The following is an 11,544-nucleotide window of genomic DNA, read 5'->3' as shown; positions in this document are numbered from 1 at the left end:
CTTTTACAGTAACTTAATCAGTACAGAACCAAAACGGCTTTTAGCTATTAAAGGAATTTAGTTACCAAGGTGCTTATTTTAAACAAAATGTCCTGTCAGAGGACGCATGCTTGTACTTGTACTTCGAAGTCTGACCTATTTACATACAACGAATTTATATTCCCCACCCTCCCTCCACTCACTTTAAAACAAAAACACAAGAACTATTTACAATCAAGAGGAAATAAGGTCAACTGACCTTGCTGCCACCCCAGCCCCCCTGCTCCCCCAGGCTAGCTCATTTCCAAGTGGATGAGAACACTGAAGCACTCTGGCAGAGTCCAGCTGAGTGACTTGGGCCAGAGGCTTGGCAGGGACAGGAGAGCAGGGGGCACAGCATGGGCTCACCCACAGCTTCAGTGCCTACAGGAGCCAGGCTCCACATAACACTTGGTAGCTACTGCTCAGGGGTCCCTTCCCCAGTGCACCCACCCTCTGCCAGCCCTCACCCTTATGTCCCTTACACAACATGATCCATGGGAACACCCTCCTTCCCTGCCCTCTGCCCACCCACCCACACACCCAGCTCATCCTGTGCTGCCCTTGCCTGGCTCCTGAGATCCCACTCTTGGTAATGAGGGTGCCAGGCCAGCAGCACCAGGGACCAGATGGGTTAGAGATGCACTTGGCTGCCACATGTGCCAATGAGATTTGGTTCTGTTTTAAAAGTCAAAGCTGTCATAGAAAAGAAACAGTCACAAAGTGAGGATCAAGCCTTTGCTATAAACATTTTTGCAAAATACCAAAACCTTACAGTTAGGCTATGCACAACCAAAAAGGAACATAGGTCAAGATACCTCAAAGAGGTTACCCATGAATACTTTCCCCAAAACAAGTGGTTCTAACTCAGACCATGTCCAAGTTCAATTAAGTCCAAACATAAGTAGCAATGTGGGAGTTTGCCCAACGCAGTAAACAATGCCACCCACTTCCAGTGCTTGCAGCGTTTCCTGTGTCCTCCTCTACGTAGCACCACCTGGACCACTTCAGCGGGAACTCAGAGGCTGCACCTTTACACACTGCCAGTCCCAGCTCTGTGCGAAGTCGGGTTGCGCCAAGCGGCTCCGTTGCCCCTGCCTCCTCGGAATCCACCGCGGGCAGTGCGGCCTCGAAGGAACCTCCCTGATACCCCGAAGGTCTCCGTATTCAGCTTCCTCTCTTCAGCCCATGTTGTCCGCCTAGAACTGGTCTTGAGTTCAGAAGAGATGTTGTCAAAGAACGACTTGGATTTGTCATAATAGCAGTTGGGGCCTAGGAGGTCTTCCTCAGCAGGAGCTTCATCACTCTGAGCGAGCACAGCCTGGTCCTTCTCTTCCCCTTTCTCAACCTTGTCCTCTTTAAAATTCAGTTTCTTCTTGAATTCTTTGTCAAGCTCCTCTCGGTTGAACTGGGCATTTGCACTCTCAAAATCAAAGTCTCCTTCAAACTTGATTGTGTTTTCCTTGACATTAGTAGGACGGTTCTGCCCTCTGGAACTATTCCTTGTTCGCCGGTTCCCTGTGAGGAGACGCAGCAGCCACCACTAATGTCAGCCATCAAACCTGTGTTCCAAGCCTGACTTCAAAAGCAGCTTACAGGCACCCCACAGGCAACATGGGGGCACAGCTCACAGATGCAGCACCTTAGTCCCGGCACCCTTACAAACTGAGCACAGCCTGCTGCTCGCCTGATTTTTTGATAATGACTTTCTTCATGGAGCTAAATGGAATTTCAGTGTTGTTTTAATTTGCATTTTTCTAATGGCCAGAGATGTACATTTCTGCATGTGCTTATCAGCCATTTGTACTTCTGATAAGTGTCTATTCATTTCAGTTGGCCTTTTTTTTGATTGGATCTTTTATTTTGGGGGTCTATTTTTTTTTTTTTTTTGTTGGTTGTACATTCTAGATATCCTCTGAGGTGAAACTGGCAAAATATTTTCCTGATTGTATAGGTTATCTCTTCTGTTGGTTGTTTCCTTTGCTATGCAGAAGTTTTAAAATTTGATGTAATTCTATTTGTTGAATCTTGATGTTATAGTTTGTGCATTGGGATTCTGCTCAGAAAGTCTTTGCCTATGTCTTTGTCTTTGGAGTTTTACCTATTTTATCTTCCAAAAAGTTAAGTGTTTCTGTTTTAATATTTAGGTCTTTGATGCATTTTGATTTTAGCTTAGTACATGGTAAGAAACATGGGTCTAGCTTCAGTTTTTTACATTTGTATAGCCAGTTTTCCTAACACCATTTACTAAAGAGGCTGGCTGTCTTTCCTCCAGTGTAACTTAGTTTTGGCCCCTTTGTTGTAGTGTCTGTTGTATCTGAGGTTGTCTCTGCATCTTTCATTCTATTCCATTTACAGGTTTGTTTTTATACCAGAAGTATGATATTTTACCACTATAACTTTGTAATATAATTTGGATTTAAGAATTGTGATGCCTTCTGCTTTGCTCTTGTTACCCAGCATTGCTTTTTTGGTTCTTGGTCTCTTCTGGCACCATGTGAACATTAGCAATGCTTCCACTAGTTCTGTGAGGAATGTCACTGGTATTTTGATATTTTGATAGGAATTACATTGAATTTATATATCAGTTTTGGAAGTATGGGCATTTTGAAAGTGTTGGTTCTACTTATCCAGGTACAGGTGACATCTTTCCATTTTCTGATGTCCTCTTCCACCTCCTGTATCAGAGTACTTTTGTCATTGACCTCTTTCAATTTCTTGGTTAGGTTAATTCCTAAGTTAATTTTCTTGATGCTGTTAGGAATGGTATAGTTTTCCTAATCTCTTTTCTGGTGAGTTCATTATTGGTATAGAATATTATTGAACATTATATATGGAATATTATTGATTTTTGTGAGTTGATTTTTTTATCTTGGTATATTACTAAGTTTTCTTATTAATTTTAGAAGTTTTTTGGTAGATACTTTTGGGCCCGCCATTTAAAGGATCATGTCTTTGCAAATGGTGACACTTTGACTTTTTTTTCCCTACATATATCCATTTTCTTTCTTTTTCTTGATTGCTCTGGTTAATATTTTGAGTACGGTAGTGAACAGGAATCATGATACAAACATCCTTGTTTTGTTTCTGATTTCAGAGGAAAGGTTTTCAGCTTTCTCCTATTTAATATGCTGTTGACTGATAGTGTGTCATCAATGGCTTTTAACAGTTTGAGATAAAGTTGTTCTGAATCTGTTTCCTTCAGATTTTAAAAGTCATGAATGGGTGTTGGTTTTTGTTAAAGGCATTTTCTGCATCTATTGAAATGATCATGTGAGTTTTTTTCCTTGCCTCTGTTTATATGGTATATTATATATATTGATTTACATATTTTATTTTTATTTGTTTTGAGATAGGACCTTACTATATAGTGTAGGCTGGCAATGAACTCACTTATATAGCGCTATGTAGTACAGGCTGACCTGAACTCACAGTGATCTTCTTACCTCAGTCTCCTGAGTGCTGGGATTACAGGCATTTACCACCACACCGGACTTGATTAAAAGTACATTAATAGGTAATTTATTTAAGTTTTCTCTGGTTTTCTAATGTGAGCAGTTTCAGCAGTAAACTTCCTTCTTAGACTGATTTCAGTATGTTCCATAGGTTCTGGCATATTGTTTCTCTGTATTGCTGTTTAATTCTAGGAATTTTACTTTGTTCATTATGTTGGTCTTCTTAGTATCATTTAATGTCTATTAGATAAATCTTTCTTGCTGTCTTATCATTTTTATGGGTTGTCTGAGTAAATCATATATTTCTATTGTGTCCTTGACTTCTGAAACCTTGTGAATTCAACAAAATTCTTTATTTCTGGGCATTATGTTTAGCATCTTTTTGTGAAGTCTGTATCTTTGGTAAATATGTTATTCATGTTTTGAGCCATTTTGGGCAGCTCTCCAATTTTTTATTTGATTCTCTCATAACCACATGTGTCAGTTTGTTGGATAGTTCTGCTGTTTCTTGAGTTATGTCCTTTTTGATCTTGCTGAGTTTCTTTGCTTCCCATTTAATTATTTTGTACAGCTCAGCTCTCTGTTGTTTACTTCAGTTCTGTTGTACCCTTTGGGAAAGTTGGGAGACTTTGGAGGTGTTTTGTTACCTTATTTTTTTCATGTTTCTTTTTTCTAACTGAAAGTTGAGGTCAAGTAGAGTGAAGAGAATATGTTTTTGATATACTTGTTTAGTTAGGTTATGTTTTCCAGTGATATGTTCTTGGCTTTATTTGTCAAGAGACTTTTCAATTTAATTGGGTTGGATTCTGTCACTGTGTTGCAAGGTGAGAATTTCTACTGGTTATAATAGTGTTAACTCATCTAATCATACATTAGCCATAAACATTAAAAATGGTTTGATAGTTTCACTCTTTTGTTAATACCCTATATAGACTATATTATTACTACTATTTGTAATTCATCTAGAATGTAAAGGGTAGAGAGAATGAGAAGGGAAGGGAAAAATGAAGAGGGGAATAGGCAAGAAGAAAGTAAAAGAAATGTCAGTAGGCAGATAATAGATAAGAAGCTGGACACTAGTGGGATTCTTTTTATATCTAGAGTAATGAGCTAGTATTGAGGGGGTTTGAGAGGGTGTTTGGGTAGATGAGGTATGCCAGTGAGTGAAGTGTGTTGAGGGGTTAAGGCTATAAGATTGTCAGAACTTGTTAATACACTTGTAGGTAGTTTTGTTTTGATCCTCTAAGCCCAATTTTGTTAAGGATTATCCTAACACATCCTTGAGTGGTACTGGATAATTTATAACACTACTTTATTCCTTTTCTCTAATGTACTTACTCAGGCCTGTCTGAATATTTATGTCATTAAACAGGTGGACAGGAGTAGAGGGAAGGCAAGGAGGCAAAACAATAAAGAAGAGAAGGGAAAAAATAGGTAGGAAAGAGTTAAAAAATTGAAAAGAAACACTAAAAGGGGGAGCAAGTCAAAAGGAGAAAACTGAAGAATAAGGTATAATAACCAAACGTAACAATAAAGAAGCAAGAACTAGAAGAAAAGAAAAAAAGGATAAAAAAGAAACAAAAATTTAAAAAAACTTCAAGATGATCCAAGTCAAAGAAACAAGGAAATAATAACAACATAATCAAAATAAAAAATAGAAATAGAAATAAAAACCTTCACGCAGCTGTTACAGAATTAACTTGGAGCGTTCACACAGCTCCCTCTGCCTTGGAGCCATAGTGTAATTTTGAGCAGCCAGGCGGTGAGGGCTGGTGCTCCCTCTGAATGTGCTCTTGTTGCGAGCTGTGCTCTATACATCACTTGCCACAGGCCTCCATGGTTATAATTGCCTTACTTGATATTTTTAAGGGGTAAATATCACAGGCATGTCTGCTGGGAATCTTGTGTCACTTGCTCAATGTTCCATCAACAGTACTCTTATTTTATGTAGGGAAATGGGTGACTCTTCTTTTTTTCTGTGTTATGTCTTACAATTCAAACTTTTATGTAAAAAAACTACACTGAGAGAGAAAGACCGCCACCTAGGGGACAATAGCAAAGGTGTCTTTTCTCTTCCTACATCTTCACCACTTATCAGTGCTGGAGCATATTATTTACAAGTCATGGGTGCATTTTGCTTTGACTTCTCTGGTTGTGTCTCACTCACTATGCCCAGTAGGGAGGTTATAGTGGTTGTGAATCTTTTCCATCAGTCAGGCTATCACTGAAAGGCCAGCTCCTTCCCTCAGTCTGGTCCACACCCAAGTTGCTATGTCAAATAGTTTGGTCTGGGGTGAGGAATAGAACACCATGATCCAGGGGTGGTTTGGTTTCTCCTTGCACTCCTCTGATACACTTGATTTTAGTCTAGCTAGATTCTTTTCATTTATGCTTCTATATCAAACTTTATCTTTTACCCCTGTCTCAGGGGTACTTATCTCCAGTACCAATTGAGACACTTTTGCTATTGTCTCCTAGGTAGTGGTCTTTTTCTATCCATGTAGTTATTTAATTTTAATTTTAATTGTATTTTAAAGAGCAAGGCACAACAAAACCAATTAAGACAATGCAGTGAAATTGGTACAGAACTTCACAGGATAACAGTAATAGGTACCATAGTGTATTTTGTTATCTTCACAATAGTTGCCCAGTCAATTAGCTATTGTGAAATCAGACCCAAAACAGAACATTATAAAACCAATCAAGAGAGAATATTGCATAGAGCAAAACAATCATAACAAAACAGTGAAACAACATTTGCCTTCAAACAGAAGACAGAAGGAACTCTCCTCTATTTGCTATATTGCACATGGTCATTCTCCCATGAGATGCTCAGACCTCTGCCCCCAGTTGCTAAAGGTAGGGGAGAGTTAAGATGTTTGATTCTCAGCCCGTGCGTCAGTAGACTCACAGGAGATGCTGGCTGGTTTTGTTTGTGGCTCCCTCCAGGGCGCTTACCAAGAGGGCAGGCGAATTGCTTTGTTGGTCAACTGCCTAAGTTCCACGATGCACTGTGTATTTTTTATGTAAAAGTTTGAATTGTAAGAAGTAGATGAACATATAAATATTACATAGAGATAAGGAGTCAGGATCTGGTGTTTGGAGGGGAAATAAATGAGATCTAAATGTTTTTTAGTGAAGCTCAATCTAAGATTGCTTAAATAGGTCAAAATTATAACCAGAGAGTTAAGAACAGAATCATTGTGGAAGTAGCAACACTGAATAAATAGAAAAAGGATACAGAGATACTAAAATAGACAAAGAACTATAAATCTGTAATAACAAAACCTAGATTAATATAATAGAAGTGAAAAATAATTCCATGAAGTGGGAGCAAAACCTTTTAAAAAATGAGTTAGAATTATTTTTATACATTTTTATATATGCATATGGACATTGGTTAAATGAATTAAGTAATATGCATTTGATGAAATCATATCCAGCCATTAAAATATTTTCAAATTACCTTAATTGCTATCAAAAGTGTTCAATGCAATTTTTTTTTTTTGAGACAGAATTTTGCTATACAGTTCCGACTGGCCTTGAACTCACTTTGTAGCCCAGGCTGGCCTTGAATTCACAGATTCCTGCCTCAGCCTTTTGAGTCCTGGGATTACAGGATATACCACCACTCCCAGCCTCAATGTATTTTCAAAGAAACTTTCAGGTTTACAAATAGTGTGCAAATATAGTTACATTACATTTTAAAACTGTAGACATCAGGTGCCCACAGAATTGTAATCCTAAGATTTCTGCCTTAACATTCATAAAGTAGTACTCCCCACCAACATGCAAGACTTATTTCAGAATCTTCCATTGCTGTGTCACTAGGGGCATCCTAAGTCTTCTAACAGAAGGGACAGTGAGATTGAAAAAGAAACTAGATGGATGCAAATGCAAGATCTCTCTGCCTTGTGCAGTGCTGCCAGTCAGCCTTTGACCCTGGGTGGCAGGCACAGGAAAAATGCACTTTGCTTCACCCTCAGGGAGCTACCTTCATTTCACCAGCATCTAGGCTATCTCCAGCTCCAAACACATTAATGGCTCATGCAGTAGCACTTTGTGTAGCATGCATCTCAATGTGTTGTCCCACTCCCCAACAGCCTTCCGCCCACCCAATTAGAACTTGCTATCATGTCTCCCTAAATGATTAACTTGCCTATATGCAGAGCTGAGCAGGAGTCTGACTCAAGATTTCAAGCCAACGAAAGAAGCAGGTACAAAATGAAGGTCAAGCCAGGCATGGTGGTACATGCTTATAATTCCAGCACTCAGGAGGTTGAGACAGGAGGATAACCATGAGTTTGAGGCCATCCTGACTCACGTTAAGTTCAAGGGCAGCCTGAACAACATAGTGAGAGCCTGTCTCAAAAAAAAAAAAAATTCCAAAACCAAAGACGAACTTTCTTCTATTTGTAGTTCCCTATTGTTTTTCTATGAATCAAATTAAGAGTCATCTGTTTAGCAAAACAACATTTAAGTGCATGAGTACCTCAGTAGAAAACACAAATCATGCTTTTAATGCCTAACAGGTTATGGGCCAGAGGGTTATATCTGCCTTTTGTCTCCCACAGAGGTCTCTGACTTTCTCAGAATCACTTGTGTCAGCACTATCAAAAATTAGGCAGGGCCAAAGAAATTAGAGAAAAAAGATTCTAATGCATGATATTTTAAAAGAAAAAGTTCTTCCTCTAGGTGGAACTATTATGCTTCTTAAACCTCTTTTTTAATATGTGTATTCTGCTCAACAATCTTTACAGTAAGAGGAGTAGCACCATGTTACAGTGACCCATACCTTACTTCCTACTCTAAATTTATACTTTAGCATAATACTAGTTGTCTGTGCATTTCAGTAGCTGCTCCCAGGGGATACAGGATGCAATCTTCATGTTTAACCATTTGGTGTGACAAACAGAAAGGTATGTACACATGTGCAAAAGTATCGAAGTAGAATTTTTACCCTCATAATATTTCAACTAATAAGTTTTTTGTGTATGTTTTGCTTGAGCAGCACAGGGTGTATACTAAACCACACCACTCTTATGTTTTATAAACATGTATTTTATCACACATGAAATGTGGATGTGATTCATAGTAGCTATGTCTCTGCAAAAGCCCATCTCTGCAACCACCCACTTGGCAGACAAACAACATGTGTACAGGAGATCCAAATCAACAGAAGAGTTTTACCCATGAAATGCTCAATGTTAAATTTCTTTGTATTTAGGATTTGTTTTTTTTTTTAATTTTCCTTTGATTTTTCTGTAGAAGTAGACTAGTACATAAAAAACCAAGTTTGCATGTTTTGGAGGAGGTTGAAAATGAATCATCAGATCATACATGCATGGATGATGAGAACTAAGATGATAGTACTTTGATGTTGGCTATGTGAGCCAAAGTTCCTGTGACAGTGTAATGGAGTAGGAATTGACTGATACAGATACAGAAAATGCAAACTTCTTTGATTTAGATGACAAAGAAAATAGCAATATGAATACATATTTGACTAGTAGAAGTGGTAAAAATGGTCATGCAATCACATAAAATGATCCAATGTTAGAACAAGGTTTGAAAATATAGTGAGGATCTTGGCAGGGGTAAAACCTATTTGATGGAATGCCAGCACTACCATTCAGTGTTGGAAATTGTTTGAAACAGCTGAAATGTTACAAGGTGTTTTGAAGTACATAAATAGTGAAATACAAGTGAAACATTCTCTATGCACCAACAATCATACTCGAAAATGTATTTATAATGATACCTCACTATCTGAACTGAAAGTGGTCATAGGTCGGTTGCATTGAGTAGGGATTTCCATTGGTAATCACAGGAATGTAAAAGACGTATGAAAAAGTGATGGGCATGGGTTTGAGGTTTGTAGAGTAACACTGACATTGAGAAGATTTGATTTCCTTTAAAATTGCCTGAGTTTTGATGACATAACTATGCACCAAGAAATGAAAAGGACTGATAACTTGGCTGTTGTCTGCTCATGGTTTGAGACATTTGTGACTTATTTTCAAGCAATTTACACATCTCAAAACATGACTATTGGTAAACATCTTGCAGTATTTCATGGTCATAGTAGCTTCAGATAGTATATTCCCCCAAATCCTTCAAAATATGTTATAAAAATTTATGCCCCTGTGGATGTGAAAACTTCTTATTCTTTTGGCTTAGAAATTTATTCTAGAACTCAGCTATCAGGTCCTTATTCATACAGCAATAAACCAAATGATGTGAAAAGATTTGTTGCTCCCATTTCCCTAGCTAAGTAGAATGTGATGTTCAAAAATTGGTTTACCAGTTACCAACTGATGTTACAATTTGCTAACAGAGCTCAAATTGATCAGCATAAAAACTATATGTAGGAACAAAGTAGAAACTCCAAATGAAATGTTGCAATTTTAAAACAGAGAATTGTATAGTACAACCTTTGGATTTCAGGAAGATATAACATTGATCTTGTATATGGCAAAGAAAAACAAACTGGTACTGCTTATGTCAGTAATGCACCATGATGGAAATATTGATAGGGAAACTTTGGCAAAATAGAAGCCTGAGATGGTAACTTCCTACAACAAAACCAAAGGTGGAGTATAATGACTTATATAGCAAATGTGATGTCACTAAATACATAAAATGTTGTCAAATAGTTGTGTGTTACTCAATCCTAAATGCATATGGCATAGTTTGATAGCTTACAAAGAAAATAACAAGTGCAAAACATCATGGAGAAATTTTCTTAGAAATTTGGGACACGAACTACGAGAGAGAATTTATAGCAGAGGAAAAACAAAGTTTTCCTGCCCAGAGCACTATGCCAAAAATTGTGGAACACTCTGGAGAGCTGACAGGTGAACAGGCAGGTGCAGCACCATGAAGACCTACTACAACAACAGGAAAACTAAAACCACGTCAACTGTGCCCCTCAGGAAAGGACAGGAAAACAAAACATACATACTATCGATGTAAGCAATACTTGTGTATGGAATATGCATTTGTCATGTGTGAAGACTGCTTTGGATGTGATGGTTGATCCAAAGATGATTTCTGTGGCAGAGTTTTGTTGGTATTTACATTGTAGTTCACATAGATTTTTATTTCTAATGTTATCTCTTAGGTTTTGTAACAAAGTAAGCAATTGATGTGATAATGTTGATGTCTATTCTAAGCACTCATTATATGTTTGATATTTTATCAATATCTTTTTTTCTACTATTTAGTAGAAAAAAATTTTACAATATAGTAAGAAGCTCCTGGTAAAACAGCAAGACAAGAGTGGTGACAAGAATGGCCTGCCACATAGGAAGAAACAGTTAAGCACATGTGCTATCAGTGTGAACAAGACATGGATGGAATATGCAAGTGTAATGTGCAAAGGCTGCCTTTGGTTTGACAGTTGAAGAAAAGCTTATTTTTGTTGTAGAGTTCTCGTGGTGTTTTCATTGTAGTTCTTATGGGGATTTATTTCTGTTGTTTTCTTTTAGGTTTTGTAAACAAGTACACAGCTGATGTGAAAAGAATTAATAATTAATATTTTATTTTATTGATATTTTATGTTCCTGTTAACTACATGTTATATAATATAATAAGAATTTCTTGATGAAACAGTGAGACAGTGTCAACATGTCCTACAAAAAGCCCATGAAAGCAAAACACACATGTTGTCAGTGTAAGTCAATGTGTATGGAACATGCTGTTGTCACGTGTGAAGTCTGCCTTAGATCTGATAATTGAAGTAAAGTTTTTTATAGAGTTTTATTGGTATTTTCATCATAACTCATATAGGAATTTATTTCTGTTGTTTTTTAGACTTTGTACATCAAAAAAAGTCAATGTTGAAAATTTTGATGCTTTTTAATGAACACTCAATAAATTTAAAATATCCAATGCTTTTGATTTTTAAGTACTCATTGTTTAATATAATTAAATTCATAGAATTAAAATTAATAATTCATCAATACAAATATTCTAAAGAATAAGTGTGGGTATTATACACCTATAACAAGGCACTTTTATGATAAAATTTGCATTGTGCCCCTTATTATTTCTTCGAAGATAATGTATT

At 37.2% G+C, this 11,544-nt stretch overlaps 1 protein-coding gene across 1 annotated transcript in view; it reads right to left on the bottom strand.

Annotated features, from left to right (window-relative positions):
• Positions 1-684: 684 nt before the first annotated feature.
• The window catches only part of LOC106025642 (protein LSM14 homolog B-like), a 26,656-nt gene continuing 15,796 nt past the window's right edge, over positions 685-11,544 (bottom strand). Inside the window, exon 3 of the mRNA XM_063236184.1 lies at positions 685-1,561. Coding sequence (XP_063092254.1) covers positions 1,052-1,561 — 510 coding nt within the window. The 3' untranslated portion in view covers positions 685-1,051. The remainder of the gene's footprint in view (positions 1,562-11,544) is intronic.

Source organism: Cavia porcellus, unplaced genomic scaffold, assembly GCF_034190915.1.
Source record: "Cavia porcellus strain 051 isolate PalLab524CR breed Dunkin Hartley unplaced genomic scaffold, mCavPor4.1 scaffold_2, whole genome shotgun sequence".
Taxonomy (NCBI): Eukaryota; Metazoa; Chordata; class Mammalia; order Rodentia; family Caviidae; genus Cavia; species Cavia porcellus.
Note: the sequence above shows the minus strand (reverse complement) of the source record. Positions and strands in the feature narration are given on the sequence as shown.